Raw genomic sequence first — 17,500 nt, forward strand, 5'->3', positions numbered from 1 at the left:
GGATAGCGAGTCTAGCAGAGTCCGGATAGCGAGTCTCACAGAGTCCGGATAGCGAGTCTAGCAGAGTCCGGATAGCGAGTCTCACAGAGTCCGGATAACGAGTCTCACAGAGTCTGGATAGCGAGTCTAGCAGAGCCCGGATAGCGAGTCTCACAGAGTCCGGATAGCGAGTCTAGCAGAGTCCGGATAGCGAGTCTCACAGAGTCCGGATAGCGAGTCTAGCAGAGTCCGGATAGCGAGTCTCACAGAGTCCGGATAGCGAGTCTAGCAGAGTCCGGATAGCGAGTCTCACAGAGTCCGGATAGCGAGTCTCACAGAGTCCGGATAACGAGTCTAGCAGAGTCCGGATAGCGAGTCTCACAGAGTCCGGATAACGAGTCTCACAGAGTCCGGATAGCGAGTCTCACAGAGCCCGGATAGCGAGTCTCACAGAGTCCGGATAGCGAGTCTCACAGAGTCCGGATAGCGAGTCTCACAGAGTCCGGATAGCGAGTCTAGCAGAGCCCGGATAGCGAGTCTCACAGAGTCCGGATAGCGAGTCTAGCAGAGTCCGGATAGCGAGTCTCACAGAGTCCGGATAGCGAGTCTCACAGAGGCCGGATAGCGAGTCTAGCAGAGCCCGGATAGCGAGTCTAGCAGAGCCCGGATAGCGAGTCTAGCAGAGCCCGGATAGCGAGTCTAGCAGAGCCCGGATAGCGAGTCTAACAGAGCCCGGATAGCGAGTCTCGCAGAGTCCGGATAGCGAGTCTCACAGAGGCCGGATAACGAGTCTAGCAGAGTCCGGATAGCAAGTCTCACAGAGTCCGGATAACGAGTCTCACAGAGTCTGGATAGCGAGTCTCACAGAGCCCGGATAGCGAGTCTCACAGAGTCCGGATAGCGAGTCTCACAGAGTCCGGATAACGAGTCTAGCAGAGCCCGGATAGCGAGTCTCGCAGAGTCCAGATAGCGGGTCTCACAGAGTCCAGATAGCAAGTTTAGCAGAGCATGGATAGCTCAGTCGGTAGAGCATCAGACCTTTAATCTGAGGGTCCAGGGTTCAAGTCCCTGTTTAGGCGGGTGTGATTTTTGTTTTATAATTATTATTTACTTATGAATATGATGTATTATGGGTTTTATTGTGCATTTACCTAACTGTGGGATGTGGTGTATATTCAGCTCTATGGGATGTATTCTACAGTTAAGTAACTATGGGATGTATTTACATTTAGCCAACTATGAGGCTCTTATCAAATATTCATTTATATTAAACTCCAATACATAGTGTAAATGCCAGTAGGTCTATATTTAAAAAAAAAAAAAAAACACCAAAATACAAAAAACCGATGCAGTTCCTACGTCTTCCGCTAGATGGCAGCACATCTCCAGAAACACCACAGAGCGGTAATTGCGTAATGAGCTCAATGAGGCAGAGGGGGTGTAGCTCAGTGGTAGAGCGCATGCTTTGCATGTATGAGGCCCCGGGTTCAATCTCCAGCATTTTTTTTTTAATTAGTAAAGCTAATTATGATGAAACTAGGTATTAACATTATCTAGCAGAAGCTATTGAAAGTATCCGATTCTGCGGGTCTGTATTCCCAAAATCAACTAGGGGAGACGGTTCCTAATAAAGTGGACGGTCAAGGTTAATTCTAGCGATCTCTCCACAAAGACACAGAATTCCTTTTGAATGATGCTTAAAAGCTGTTTATTGCAGAAAAGGGAAGCCATGTAAATAACAGAGTGTACAGTGTGACCATTTATATGTAAAAAAATACAATATGTTCCAGAATATTACTTAAAAAAAAAAAAACAGTGATCATGTTAACAAAGCTAATAAGAGGTGAGAGAATGGATTTGAAAGATGGGCAGCACTCCTGTTAAGGGAGGGGTCAGTGATCCTGTTAATAAAGCTAATAAGAGGTGAGAGAAGGGATTTTAAAGATGGTCAGCGCTCTTTTAAAGGGAGGGGTCAGTGATCCTGTTAATAAAGCTAATAAGAGGTGAGAGAATGGATTTTAAAGATGGTCAGCGCTCCTTTAAAGGGAGGGGTCAGTGATCCTGTTAATAAAGCTAATAAGAGGTGAGAGAATGGATTTTAAAGATGGTCAGCGCTCCTGTAAAGGGAGGGGCCAGTGATCCTGTTAATAAAGCTAATAAGAGGTGAGAGAATGGATTTTAAAGATGGTCAGCGCTCCTGTAAAGGGAGGGGTCAGTGATCCTGTTAATAAAGCTAATAAGAGGTGAGAGAATGGATTTTAAAGATGGTCAGCGCTCCTGTAAAGGGAGGGGTCAGTGATCATGTTAATAAAGCTAATAAGAGGTGAGAGAATGGATTTTAAAGATGGTCAGCGCTCCTGTAAAGGGAGGATATCGATTCCAGATGTCAAAGCCACCTGGGCAGCGTTGCCGGGGTAACTCAGTGTTGGTCTGGCTCTCAGATCTTGGCTCAGTCCTTGAACTCGCAGATATAAGATTTCCCCTCGCTGCATTTGTCATCGTTCCACATGCCGGTGTCTGAGGAGAGGAAAACAGAAACAAAAAACAGATTTAGGTCTAAACTCTTTTCAGTATCATCCGCCTCTCCTCTCCTCCCCTCTCTCTTTTCTCCTCTCCTTCCCTTCTCTCCCCTCCCCCCTCTCCTTTCTCTCCTCTCCCCTCTTTCTCCTTTCTCCTGCCCCTCTCCTCTCCTCTCCTCTCCCATCTCTCTTCTCTCTTCCCTCTTCTCCTCTCTCTTACTTTTCCAGTTAATTTCCACACAGTCCTCTGTGTTCTCGGTGTTGTCTGGCTGTCCCGGGACCCAGGGATTGTAGTTCCACTCGGAACCGTCGATCCAAACGAATTTTTCGCTCTGAAAACAAGAGACATCAGGACCAGAGCAACACACTACAGCTCCCAGCATGCCTCGCTGTCTTGTTTAAGAAAATCTATTTTAGTAACTTTCTGGTACCTTCGGACTTTGCACTAAACCTGATTGAACTCTAAAGTTTGTCAAGGTCGGGTCTCAAAGGATCTCAGTGATTCAGCGTCGACAGCGTGGCTTGGTAGCCCTTGGCAACCGCTGGTAACCCCTGGCAACCCCTGGCAACCCTTCTCTAATTCCACCTGGCTTGGGCAATGCTTTGATCTTATCTGGAGAATCCTAAATTGCCGGGCCCTGCAAAGCCTTCCTCAATAGACTGTTTTTTTGGTGGCGTTTCCCGGTGCGTTCAGGGTTAGGGCTACTCCCCCACCCAGCAGGGATATGCACCCCCCCTCCTCACCTTGAAGAGCTCGAACCCGCCCAGCCAGACCCGGGGGGAGGTGTGGTTGTATTTCATGGTGATGCAGATAATGTTCTTGTTAGCCTCCTCGCTGTGAACAGAGACCAGGTGAGCGCCCTTGCCCACAGCCTCCTTCCTGCAGGAAAACTGAGGAGAGAAACACAGGGGCTGAGAATGAGAGGGAGGGAGAGACATGGAGACACTGAGAAACTGAGACACACACCGAGACAGGCACTGAGACACACACCGAGACTGAGAATGAGAGGGAGGAAGAAACACTGTGTCTCAGTGTGAGGCACACTGAGACACAGAGACTGAGAATGAGGGGGAGGCAAGAGAGATACACACACACACACACATACACACACACATTGAGACATGCACACATACAGACAGACAGACAGAGACACACACACACAATAAGACACAGACAAATACACACGCACACACTGAGGCACGCACACACATGTTTGCACCCACACACACGCACACGCATGCAGGCACGCCCATCAAGTTAACATGTCCAGTCGACAGACAGACTCACCTCTGCATCAGAAAAGTTGAGGGGAGTCACGAAATATTTGACACAGTACCCCCCAACTTTGTACCAGGAGCTGTATTCGGGGTGCGGACAGGACACGGGGAAGTTGGCTCTACAGTACGAACTAAGATCTGGAAAGAGAAGAAATATATACGAGAGAGAACGAGAGAGAGAGAGCCCCACAATCCTGTTCAGTTTGACGCTACAATATAATCCCTTCTTCTCGGAGTCTGTGTTAGTTTACTGCATTCTTCCAAAGCTTAGCCGTTTGTGAACTCTGCCTTATCAGAAAGAGGGAGGAGAGAGAGATGAAGAGGGAGAGTGAAAGAAGGACAGAGAGAGAAAGCTAGAGAAAGGAGCACAAGAACGTTACTTGTTGCTGCAGTCAGTCCCACGCAGATAGCCACCAACAGAAACACCTTCATTTTCATGATCGCTCCGTCCTGCAAACACAAATCAGCACGCTATATATTCAGCTATATATTCAGCATTGTTAGTCAATTAATCATAGTTGGGGTACGGCTGAACATTTCAGGGGGACCCTTCCACTAGCTCGTTAAAATATCTAGCGTGCTTTCCTAAAGAGGAGACGATGGTCTATTTCAGGGCTTCTCAAACTCGGTCCTGGGACCCCCCTGCTGTGGCTGCTGGTTCTCATTCCAACCCAGCTCTCAATTATCGAACCAGACCCTTCATTGAAATGATCATTTGCTTCATTAGACCTTTTGACTTGTTTCCAGCTCTTGCACAGTTCGGTAAATCAGGGTTCTCAGTGCGGATTGTTGGTAAGACAAACCCAGCACGTCTGGCTGTGGATCTTGAATTTCTAAACTTTACTGAACGAATTGAAGGCTTTAAAGAGGCCACGCACACAACTGAATTGCAAACTGTTCTGAAACGTCAAGCGGTCGAGCGATCTTGAAACGCATGCGTTAAATCAAACCCTTAATTGAACCGAAAAGGTAGAGTGAAGTTGACCTCTCCAACGATTTAAAAGGTGAATTTATATATATATATATATATATATATATATATATATATATATATATATATATATATATATATAATATATCAATCTAGTCGATAATATATAGCGAAATTTGAATAGTTGAATTAAGGGTTAATTAAGTAATTGAGAACTTATACAGCAACACCAAACACGATTCAGACAGCCCCCTGAGTTTCAATCTGCATAGTTTTATATATTATACAGCAACACCAAACACGATTCAGACACCCCCCTGAGTTTCAATCTGCATAGTTTTATATATTATACAGCAACACCAAACACGATTCAGACAGCCCCCCTGAGCTTCAATCTGCATAGTTTTATATATTATACAGCAACACCAAACACGATTCAGACACCCCCCTGAGCTTCAATCTGCATAGTTTTATATATTATACAGCAACACCAAACACGATTCAGACACCCCCCTGAGCTTCAATCTGCATAGTTTTATATATTATACAGCAACACCAAACACGATTCAGACACCCCCCCTGAGCTTCAATCTGCATAGTTTTATATATTATACAGCAACACCAAACACGATTCAGACAGCCCCCCTGAGCTTCAATCTGCATAGTTTTATATATTATACAGCAACACCAAACACGATTCAGACAGCCCCCCTGAGCTTCAATCTGCATAGTTTTATATATTATACAGCAACACCAAACACGATTCAGACAGCCCCCCTGAGCTTCAATCTGCATAGTTTTATATATTATACAGCAACACCAAACACGATTCAGACACCCCCCTGAGCTTCAATCTGCATAGTTTTATATATTATACAGCAACACCAAACACGATTCAGACAGCCCCCCTGAGCTTCAATCTGCATAGTTTTATATATTATACAGCAACACCAAACACGATTCAGACAGCCCCCCTGAGCTTCAATCTGCATAGTTTTATATATTATACAGCAACACCAAACACGATTCAGACACCCCCCTGAGCTTCAATCTGCATAGTTTTATATATTATACAGCAACACCAAACACGATTCAGACACCCCCCTGAGCTTCAATCTGCATAGTTTTATATATTATACAGCAACACCAAACACGATTCAGACAGCCCCCCTGAGCTTCAATCTGCATAGTTTTATATATTATACAGCAACACCAAACACGATTCAGACAGCCCCCCTGAGCTTCAATCTGCATAGTTTTATATATTATACAGCAACACCAAACACGATTCAGACAGCCCCCCTGAGCTTCAATCTGCATAGTTTTATATATTATACAGCAACACCAAACACGATTCAGACAGCCCCCCTGAGCTTCAATCTGCATAGTTTTATATATTATACAGCAACACCAAACACGATTCAGACACCCCCCTGAGCTTCAATCTGCATAGTTTTATATATTATACAACAACACCAAACACGATTCAGACACCCCCCTGAGCTTCAATCTGCATAGTTTTATATATTATACAGCAACACCAAACACGATTCAGACAGCCCCCCTGAGCTTCAATCTGCATAGTTTTATATATTATACAGCAACACCAAACACGATTCAGACAGCCCCCTGAGCTTCAATCTGCATAGTTTTATATATTATACAGCAACACCAAACACGATTCAGACACCCCCCCTGAGCTTCAATCTGCATAGTTTTATATATTATACAGCAACACCAAACACGATTCAGACACCCCCCTGAGCTTCAATCTGCATAGTTTTATATATTATACAGCAACACCAAACACGATTCAGACACCCCCCTGAGCTTCAATCTGCATAGTTTTATGTACGGGTATTTTAAATCAATCTCATTTATTTTGCAAATAAATGAATAATATTTTTGCCAATTAATTAATTCATTCATTCATTCATTCTTACCTTGCTCTCCTCTTTCTCTCTCCCTGCTCTCCTCTCTTTCTCTCTCTTTTTATGCCAATAACTCGCCCCCTCACTCTCTCTCACCTCCTCCCCCTTTCTCACATCGCCCCTCACACCTCTCGTTAAACCCTCTCCCTCTTACTTCTCTCCTCACACCTCTCTCTCTCTCTCTCTCTCTCTCTCTCTCTCTTTCTCTCACCTCTCTCTCAAGAATAGAGCATGTGTTTTTTTCAATAACATCAGCAAACATGCGCCACACACAAAATAGAGAAGTTCCTTCTAGTGAAAAAAACTTCACACATGCTATTAATACAGATTCTCTTCATATGAACCTCCATCAGCTTCATGAATTATCTTATAAAACCACTCCACAGTCAAAGCACAGAGAGGTCTGGTAAAGCATAGGGAAGCATTGTAAAGCACAGAGAGGTCTGGTAAAGCATAGGGAAGAATTGTAAAGCACAGAGATGTCTGGCAAAGCATAGGGAAGCATTGTAAAGCACAGAGAGGTCTGGTAAAGCACAGGGAAGCATTGTAAAGCACAGAGAGGTCTGGTAAAGCATAGGGAAGCATTGTAAAGCACAGAGACGTCTGGCAAAGCATAGGGAAGCATTGTAAAGCACAGAGAGGTCTGGTAAAGCATAGGGAAGCATTGTAAAGCACAGAGAGGTCTGGTAAAGCATAGGGAAGCATTGTAAAGCACAGAGAGGTGTGGTAAAGCATATTAAAACACATAGTTTTATATATTATACAGCAACACCAAACATGATTCAGACAGCCCCCCTGAGTTTCAATCTGCATAGTTTTATATATTATACAGCAACACCAAACATGATTCAGACAGCCCCCCTGAGCTTCAATCTGCATAGTTTTATATATTATACAGCAACACCAAACACGATTCAGACAGCCCCCCTGAGCTTCAATCTGCATAGTTTTATATATTATACAGCAACGCCAAACATGATTCAGACACCCCCCTGAGCTTCAATCTGCATAGTTTTATATATTATACAGCAACACCAAACATGATTCAGACAGCCCCCTTGAGTTTCAGTAGCGATAGTTTGATATTATATTTGTCTGTCTGAAAAGTCAGACAGCTGTTTGTTTTAATTGACACCTTTACTGTGAAACAAAGCCAGTAAGAGTGAAACTAACACGTGTGTGTGGTTTCAATACAGTTCCATTTATAAGAACCATTTTAATATACTATCTATCTATCTATCTATCTATCTATCTATATATATATATATATATATATATATATATATATATATATATTATATATATATATATATATATATATATATATAAGCTCAAAGATATATATATATATATATATATATATATATATATATATATATATATATAATCAATATACATACATATCTATCTATCTATCTATCTATCTAGACTGTGGCAGAGTGGATCTAGGTGAAGGGTCTGTGTTGTAATTAGTTTATTTCGTTGAACTGACTGCCTGTTAATTTGTTTTAGTTTAATTAGTACGAGCTGCCTGTAATTCAGCAGGCAGATATTTAAACAGGGGGAGAGGTTTGTTCAGGGCAGCCTCCCGTCTGTGTGAAGAGAGAGGCTGTCACAGTGAAGAGGCCTGGAGGAGGAGGAGGAGGAGGAGGAGGAGGAAGATGAGGAAGAGGAGGATAATAGTTTGTCAAGCTGTTTGTTTGTGGATAGAAAAAAATGACCCTCAATAACAGACAAGTACAGAATTGTATAATATATAAAACTATGCAGATTGAAGCTCAGGGGGGCTGTCTGAATCGTGCTTGGTGTTGCTGTATAATATATAAAACTATGCAGATTGAAGCTCAGGGGGGTGTCTGAATCGTGTTTGGTGTTGCTGTATAATATATAAAACTATGCAGATTGATCTAGCTGTCTGTTTGTCATGTTTGGTGTGTTTTACAGTCTCTCTACCTAGCTATTATAAATGCAACTGTATTAAAACCACACACAAGTGTTAGTCTCACTCTTAACGGTTTTGTTTCACAGTAAAGGTGTCAATTAAAACAAACAGCAGCGAGAACACGAGACGGAAACACTGGGCTGAATACTTTCATTAAAAGAAATTATATATATACAGCACTGGAAAAAATTAAGAGACCACTGCAAAATTATCAGTTTCTCTGGTTTTACTATTTATAGGTATGTGTTTGGGTAAAATGAACATTTTTGTTTTATTCTATAAACTACTGACAACATTTCTTCCAAATTCCAAGTAAAAATATTGTCATTTAGAGCATTTATTTGCAGAAAATGACAACTGGTCAAAATAACAAAAAAGATGCAGTGTTGTCAGACCTCGAATAATGCAAAGAAAATAAGTTCATATTCATTTTTAAACAACACAATACTAATGTTTTAAATCAATATTTGGTGGAATAACCCTGATTTTCAATTACAGCTTTCATGCGTCTTGGCATGCTCTCCACCAGTCTTTCACATTGATGTTGGGTGTCTTTATGCTACTCCTGGCACAAAAATTCAAGCAGCTCGGCTTTGTTTGATGGCTTGTGACCATCCATCTTCCTCTTGATCACATTCCAGAGGCTTTCAATGGGGCTCAGGTCTGGAGATTGGGCTGGCCATGACAGGGTCTTGATCTGGTGGTCCTCCATTCACACCTTGATTGACCTGGCTGTGTGGCATGGAGCATTGCCCTGCTGGAAAAACCAATCCTGAATGTTGGGAAACAATGTCAGAGCAGAAGGAAGCAAGTTTTCTTCCAGGACAACCTTGGAAGAGAGAGAGAGAGAGAGAGAGAGAGAGAGAGAGAGAGAGAGAGAGAGAGAGAGAGAGAGATTTCCTTTACCAAAGGCTACCGAATGGGTTTCTAGCTGAATCGTTACCTGCCTGTTGCAATTCCAGTCCAGTCTAGTGATATTAAACTTCAGTTACAATGTAATTCCAGCCCAGTCTAGTGATATTAAACTGCAGTTACAATGTAATTCCAGTCCAGTCTAGTGATATTAAACTGCAGTTACAATGTAATTCCAGTCCAGTCCAGTGATATTAAACTGCAGTTACAATGTAATTCCAGTCCAGTCCAGTGATATTAAACTGCAGTTACAATGTAATTCCAGTCCAGTCTAGTGATATTAAACTGCAGTTACAATGTAATTCCAGTCCAGTCTAGTGATATTAAACTGCAGTTACAATGTAATTCCAGCCCAGTCCAGTGATATTAAACTGCAGTTACAATGTAATTCCAGTCCAGTCCAGTGATATTAAACTGCAGTTACAATGTAATTCCAGTCCAGTCCAGTCTAGTGATATTAAACTGCAGTTACAATGTAATTCCAGTCCAGTCTAGTGATATTAAACTGCAGTTACAATATAATTCCAGTCCAGTCCAGTGATATTAAACTGCAGTTACAATGTAATTCCAGCCCAGTCCAGTGATATTAAACTGCAGTTACAATGTAATTCCAGTCCAGTCCAGTGATATTAAACTGCAGTTACAATGTAATTCCAGTCCAGTCTAGTGATATTAAACTGCAGTTACAATGTAATTCCAGTCCAGTCCAGTGATATTAAACTGCAGTTACAATGTAATTCCAGTCCAGTCCAGTGATATTAAACTGCAGTTACAATGTAATTCCAGTCCAGTCTAGTGATATTAAACTGCAGTTACAATGTAATTCCAGTCCAGTCTAGTGATATTAAACTGCAGTTACAATGTAATTCCAGTCCAGTCCAGTGATATTAAACTGCAGTTACAATGTAATTCCAGTCCAGTCCAGTGATATTAAACTGCAGTTACAATGTAATTCCAGTCCAGTCTAGTGATATTAAACTGCAGTTACAATGTAATTCCAGCCCAGTCCAGTGATATTAAACTGCAGTTACAATGTAATTCCAGTCCAGTCTAGTGATATTAAACTGCAGTTACAATGTAATTCCAGTCCAGTCCAGTGATATTAAACTGCAGTTACAATGTAATTCCAGTCCAGTCTAGTGATATTAAACTGCAGTTACAATGTAATTCCAGTCCAGTCTAGTGATATTAAACTGCAGTTACAATGTAATTCCAGTCCAGTCTAGTGATATTAAACTGCAGTTACAATGTAATTCCAGCCCAGTCTAGTGATATTAAACTGCAGTTACAATATATCAGGCCAGTTCCGTGTTAAATGACTTAATTTACAATGTTATATATATATATATACTAAGCACACGTCCTATTAAATTCCGTCGGGTATATAATATATATATATATATTATATATATATCATATATATATATAATATTATATAATAAATCCGTTATTCATTAAACATTAGGTTTTGTCCGTAATTTCTTACTCTATTCCACATAGTAGAATAGAGAGAGAGAGAGAGAGAGAGAGAGAGCAATGTCTTATTTTGGTCATTCCTTTTTTTCTGTTCTGTTGTAAAAAAAAAAAAAAAAAAAAAAACTCCAATGACTTCCGTTTCCGGATTCCGGAATACTGGGAGTGGTAGGAAAGGTGAAACAAATAAATAAATCGTTTGGAAAAAGTCGGGTTCTCAATCACGCTCTCTTCCTCCGGCCAGCGTCTTTGCAAAACCAGTTATTTTTATTATTATTTTTTTTTTTGCAATCCGCTCCGCGTTTTAAATTGTGTTTACATGATAAATTCTGTATTCTCTCGCCACGGTTTGGTTTCTGTACGCCCACGCAAGTTTTGCATTATATGTATATATTTTTTTTCCTAGTCTTCTGACTTTATTGTCAATATTATTATAATTCTTCTTCTTCTTGTTGCTGTTTTGTGCAACAATCCGGACCAGACTTGCCTCGTCGTGCGACATTGTTGCAGCGGAAGAAAACTTTTGGATCCCAGTAAGTACAACACAACACAACACAACAAAACAAACAAACACGTTTTTGTCTTTAAATTGTATAATCTACAATAAACTAGATGTGTGTTACTCTGTTTTGAATCGCCAGAAACCTGCTTCGTCCACCCTACTGTCTGTCTGTCTGTCTGTCTATCTATCTATCTATCTATCTATCTATCTATCTATGTATCTATCCATCGCACTCTATTTACATTACAAAGTGTTTATAAGTTGCGTTTTATCAATCTGTCTGTTTAGCTATCGCTAGTGAATTCTGGATTAATATATTTATCTATGTATCTGTATGTGTGTGTATATATCTATCTATCTGTCTATCTGTCTATCTATCTATATCTTTGTCTGTCTATCTATCTCTAGATCTATGTATATCGATATCTATCTATCAATATATCAATCTATATACCTATCTCTATCTCTGTCTATATACCTATATCTATCTCTATCTATCTATCTGTCTCTGTATATTGTGTTTTGCTGTGTGTGTTGTTCAGTACCGGAGTTCAATATTATTAGGAGTTTATTCATTCTCTTCAGTGCCTGTGTAACACGTTGAGACTTGTATCCAGCCCCCATTCCGAACATGCCTATGGTCTTCATCACGCGGTGCACAGCTCCATTATAAACTGTTAAATATTGCTAAAGTGGCAGTGAGTGCGCCATACAGAAGCACAAATAAATAAATCAGCAATCACCTGGATTTGGGCTATAGATTACATATTTCAAGATTTAAAATCCATTCTCTCACCTTTTATTAGCTTTATTAACACGATCACTGACCCCTCCCTTTAAAGGAGCGCTGACCATCTTTAAAATCCCTTCTCTCACCTCTTATTAGCTTTATTAACATGATCACTGGCCCCTCCCTTTACAGGAGCGCTGACCATCTTTAAAATCCATTCTCTCACCTCTTATTAGCTTTATTAACATGATCACTGGCCCCTCCCTTTAAAGGAGCGCTGACCATCTTTAAAATCCATTCTCTCACCTCTTATTAGCTTTATTTCACTTCTCCAAAAACAGGGTTTTTCTGTAAGTTTGTTAGTGGCAGTTCTCTATTTCCAAACAGAGAGTTCTTTATTTCTTCCATATAAGTAGAGACCTCTGGAGTTTCGGCCAGTTTCACACAGCCTGGTTTCAAGAAAGCTCTTGATATTAATACAGCGTTTTCAGGAACAGAGACAGGTTGAAACCTGGTGTGAAAATAAATTGGTCCTGAGGCACTCAGCACTGCGTCTCCAGCCAAGCCCCGCCCCGTGTTCTCTGTATTTATCACATCTCTCTTCATAGTCGTGCACACTGATCGCTCCTCTCCTGATCACTCATTTTATCACCAAACTCCTCAATAATGCGATCCCAGTCATTATTTTATTACTGTAACATCTCAAAACGCTCTGCAGAGGTCTGTGATATTCTCTGAGCGCTGGATGCAGAAGCAGCCGTCTCCTTTGTTATGTTCATGTTATCTCTGTGGTGCAGGGGGGGGGCTATCAGATATGCCACTTTTTTATTGGTCTCGCTCTGCCATTTTCTCGGCTTTTTCCGGCGAAAAAACGACTAGAGACCTGCGCTTGACGTCTTTAAACAAGGTCCTATTGGAAGTGAGTTCAAACTACCCCCCCCCCCCCCCCCCCCCCCCCCCCCCCAAAGTCTCTGGAAGCCCTTTGCATTAACAGCCATCCCCTTGTCTCGCAGGACATGTCTTTCAGGAGGGTGGTGCGTCAGTCCAAGTTCCGGCACGTCTTCGGGCAGGCTGTGAAGACAGACCAGTGCTACGATGACATCAGAGTGTCCAGGGTGACGTGGGACAGCTCCTTCTGCGCCGTCAACCCCAAGTTTCTGGCCGTCATCGTGGAGGCCAGCGGGGGCGGGGCCTTCCTGGTGCTGCCTCTGGGAAAGGTGAGGGGTTCGCCGGCATGTTTGGAGTTCAGAGAACTACAGCTCCCAGCGTCCCTTGCTGTTGCCGCTGGGATAGAGGCATGCTGGGAGTTGTAGTTTTAGCCAGGGCTCTACCGATTCACAGTTCATTGCCACACAGTGAAGAAACAGGACCAGGCATGGCTTATTAGAGTTAAAGAACTACCGCTCCCAGCATCCCTTGCTGCTGCTGCAGGTGCAGAGGCATGCTGGGAGCTGTAGTTTTATTCAGGGCTGTACCGATTCAAGACCGCTGCATAAAGAACTACAGCTCCCAGCATTGCCGCGGGTGCAGAGGCATGCTGGGAGCTGTAGTCCTAGCTCGCTCACTCACTCCTCTCCTCTCCTCTCTCAGACTGGACGCATTGACAAAGCCTACCCCACTGTGTGTGGGCACACGGGACCGGTCCTGGACATCGACTGGTGTCCCCACAACGATGAGGTCATCGCCAGTGCCAGCGAAGACTGCACCGTGAAGGTCAGAGTGGTTCTGTGGTTCTGTGCAGGGTTGTGTATCAGTGTTATACAGTACGATCCTGCCAGCATTGCCCTGTGCACAGCACAGCACAGCCAGGCTCTGCCCAGCACACAGCAGGCAATGCCAGCGCACTAGATTCCAGCTCTATATAGACCCCATGCTGGGCAGCTGCTGTGGTTCTGTGCAGGGCTGTGTATCAGTGTTATACAGTGCGATCCTGCCAGCATTGCCCTGTGCACAGCACAGCACAGCCAGGCTCTGCCCAGCACACAGCAGGCAATGCCAGCGCACTAGATTCCAGCTCTATATAGACCCCATGCTGGGTAGCTGCTGTGGTTCTGTGCAGGGTTGTGTATCAGTGTTATACAGTACGATCCTGCCGGCATTGCCCTGTGCACAGCACAGCACAGCCAGGCTCTGCCCAGCACACAGCAGGCAATGCCAGCGCACTAGATTCCAGCTCTATGTAGACCCCATGTTGGGTATCTGCTGTGGTTCTGTGCAGGACTGTGTGTCAGTGTTATATACAGTGTGTGTCTCTCCTCTCTCTCGCAGGTTTGGCAGATCCCAGAGCAGGGTCTCCTCTCCCCCCTCACGGAGCCTGTTGTGTCCCTCGAGGGCCACTCCAAGAGAGTGGGTATCATCACATGGCACCCCACTGCTCGCAATGTGCTGCTGAGCGCAGGTACTGTACCCCGAAACACTGTGCGCCCCCAAAATACTCTCCTCTCCAATCTCTTCTATTCTTTCTCTGTCCTCTCTCCTGTCTTCTCTCTCCCTCGCCTCTCTCTCTCTCCGTCAACTCTCCCCCTCGCTCTCTCTCTCCCTCCTCTCTCGCTCACTCTCACGCTGTCTTCTCTCCCTTCTCTTTCTCTCTCTCCTCTCTCTCCATCGCTCACCTTTCCCTCCCCCTCACTCTCATCCTCCTCTCCCCCTCGCTGTCTTTCTCCCTCCTGTCCTCTCTCGCTCACTCACACGCTCTCTTCTCTCCCTTCTCTCTCCTCTCTCTCTCTCCGGGTCAACTCTCCCCCTCCGCTCTCTCTGTCCCTCCTCTCTCGCTCACTCTTCACGCTGTCTTCTCTCCCTTCTTCTTTCTCTCTTCCTCTCTCTCCATCGACTCACCTTTCCTCCCCCTCACTTCTCATCTCCTCTCCCCCCTCGCTGTCTTTCTCAGCGTCCCCTGGCAGTCTCCGTTCACTCACCATCACGCGGTCTCTTCTCCTGCTTCTCTCTCTCTCTACATCGCTCGCCTCTTTCCCTCCCGCTCACTCTCTCCTCTCTCGACTCCACTCTCACACTCTCTTCCCCCTCGCTCTCTTCTTACTCTCTCTCTCTCACTCTCTCACACTCTTTCCCTCTCTCCCCCCCCCTCTCTCTCTCTCTATCACTCTCTCCACCCATCTCTCTCTCCCTCTTCTGCCTCACTCTCCTCCCTCACTTCTCTCTCTCTCACACTCTCTCTCTCTCTCCCTCCCTCTCCCTCTCTCTCTCTCTCTCCAGGCTGTGATAACGTTGTTCTGATCTGGAACGTGGGTTCAGGAGAGGAGTTGTTTCGTCTGGATGAGATGCATCCTGATCTTATCTACAGCGCCGCCTGGAACCGCGACGGGAGTCTCATCTGCACCTCCTGCAAGGACAAGGCTCTGCGCATCATCGACCCGCGCCGCGGCACCCTCGTGCAGGTGAGCGGCACGCCCCAATGACATCGCCACTCTTAAAGGGCCTCCCTCCAGCCAAAATAATTCAATACAAAAAAATAAATAAACACTGTGGCATGACCTCTCTTAATTAAAGGGGAGGCAGCCAACCAGAATAAGTCAATAAATAAACAAAGCGACATCACCAGATTTAAAGGGGTCGGACAAAATAATATAATTAAAAAAAACATGACATCACAGCCAGGTGACATCACCACTCAGCTGATGCTGTTTCCTGTTGTTGACGCAGCGTTCTCTTCTCCGTCTCTCTCTCTCTCTCTCTCTCCCAGGTGAAGGAGCGTGCTCACGATGGCGCCAGGCCGATGCGTTCGATCTTCATGTCGGATGGGAAGATCTTCACCACAGGATTCAGCCGCATGAGCGAGAGGCAGCTAGCCCTGTGGGACCCTGTGAGAATAACACTGAATAACACTGTGTAATATACAATACAGAGACAGCACTGCGAGACCCCGCTGAGAATAACACTGTGTAATATACAATACAGAGACAGCACTGCGAGACCCCGCTGAGAATAACACTGTGTAATATACAATACAGAGACAGCACTGCGAGACCCTGTGAGAATAACACTGTGTAATATACAATACAGAGACAGCACTGCGAGACCCTGTGAGAATAACACTGTGTAATATACAATACAGAGACAGCACTGCGACACCCTGTGAGAATAACACTGTGTAATATACAATACAGAGACAGCACTGCGAGACCCCGCTGAGAATAACACTGTGTAATATACAATACAGAGACAGCACTGCGACACCCTGTGAGAATAACACTGTGTAATATACAATACAGAGACAGCACTGCGAGACCCTGTGAGAATAACACTGTGTAATATACAATACAGAGACAGCACTGCGAGACCCCGCTGAGAATAACACTGTGTAATATACAATACAGAGACAGCACTGCGAGACCCTGTGAGAATAACACTGTGTAATATACAATACAGAGACAGCACTGCGAGACCCTAATAACACTAATATACAATACAGAGACAGCACTGCGAGACCCTGTGAGAATAACACTGTGTAATATACAATACAGAGACAGCACTGCGAGACCCTGTGAGAATAACACTGTGTAATATACAATACAGAGACAGCACTGCGAGACCCTGTGAGAATAACACTGTGTAATATACAGTACAGAGACAGCACTGCGAGACCCTGTGAGAATAACACTGTGTAATATACAGTACAGAGACAGCACTGCGAGACCCTGTGAGAATAACACTGTGTAATATACAATACAGAGACAGCACTGCGAGACCCTGTGAGAATAACACTGTGTAATATACAATACAGAGACAGCACTGCGAGACCCTGTGAGAATAACACTGTGTAATATACAATACAGAGACAGCACTGCGAGACCCCGCTGAGAATAACACTGTGTAATATACAATACAGAGACAGCACTGCGACACCCTGTGAGAATAACACTGTGTAATATACAATACAGAGACAGCACTGCGAGACCCTGTGAGAATAACACTGTGTAATATACAATACAGAGACAGCACTGCGAGACCCCGCTGAGAATAACACTGTGTAATATACAATACAGAGACAGCACTGCGAGACCCTGTGAGAATAACACTGTGTAATATACAATACAGAGACAGCACTGCGAGACCCTGTGAGAATAACACTGTGTAATATACAATACAGAGACAGCACTGCGAGACCCTGTGAGAATAACACTGTGTAATATACAATACAGAGACAGCACTGCGAGACCCTGTGAGAATAACACTGTGTAATATACAATACAGAGACAGCACTGCGACACCCCGCTGAGAATAACACTGTGTAATATACAATACAGAGACAGCACTGCGAGACCCTGTGAGAATAACACTGTGTA

At 43.8% G+C, this 17,500-nt stretch overlaps 2 protein-coding genes and 1 non-coding gene across 3 annotated transcripts in view; 2 read left to right on the forward strand and 1 right to left on the reverse strand.

Moving 5' to 3' along the window:
* The first annotated feature begins 985 nt into the window (after positions 1–985).
* Positions 986–1,058, forward strand: trnak-uuu. Its single transcript has one exon. It is a non-coding gene; the product is annotated as a tRNA-Lys (tRNA).
* Positions 1,059–2,273: 1,215 nt separating this feature from the next.
* On the reverse strand, positions 2,274–6,678 carry LOC121302466 (lectin-like). The gene is made up of 6 exons (XM_041232461.1): positions 6,651–6,678; positions 4,157–4,226; positions 3,787–3,914; positions 3,243–3,389; positions 2,719–2,830; positions 2,274–2,496 (listed from the first exon to the last, which is right to left on the reverse strand). The coding sequence occupies exons 2-6, from the start codon at positions 4,212–4,214 to the stop codon at positions 2,429–2,431; spliced, it is 513 nt and encodes a 170-aa protein (XP_041088395.1). The 5' UTR covers positions 4,215–4,226; positions 6,651–6,678; the 3' UTR covers positions 2,274–2,428.
* Positions 6,679–11,094: 4,416 nt separating this feature from the next.
* The window catches only part of LOC121302492 (coronin-1B-like), a 13,428-nt gene continuing 7,022 nt past the window's right edge, over positions 11,095–17,500 (forward strand). Inside the window, 6 exon segments of the mRNA XM_041232502.1 lie at positions 11,095–11,498; positions 13,211–13,414; positions 13,788–13,910; positions 14,466–14,595; positions 15,411–15,592; positions 15,898–16,017. Of these exon segments, the coding sequence (XP_041088436.1) occupies positions 13,214–13,414; positions 13,788–13,910; positions 14,466–14,595; positions 15,411–15,592; positions 15,898–16,017 (756 nt within the window). The 5' untranslated portion in view covers positions 11,095–11,498; positions 13,211–13,213.

This window comes from Polyodon spathula, chromosome 29 (assembly GCF_017654505.1).
Source record: "Polyodon spathula isolate WHYD16114869_AA chromosome 29, ASM1765450v1, whole genome shotgun sequence".
In the NCBI taxonomy this organism is placed as follows: Eukaryota; Metazoa; Chordata; class Actinopteri; order Acipenseriformes; family Polyodontidae; genus Polyodon; species Polyodon spathula.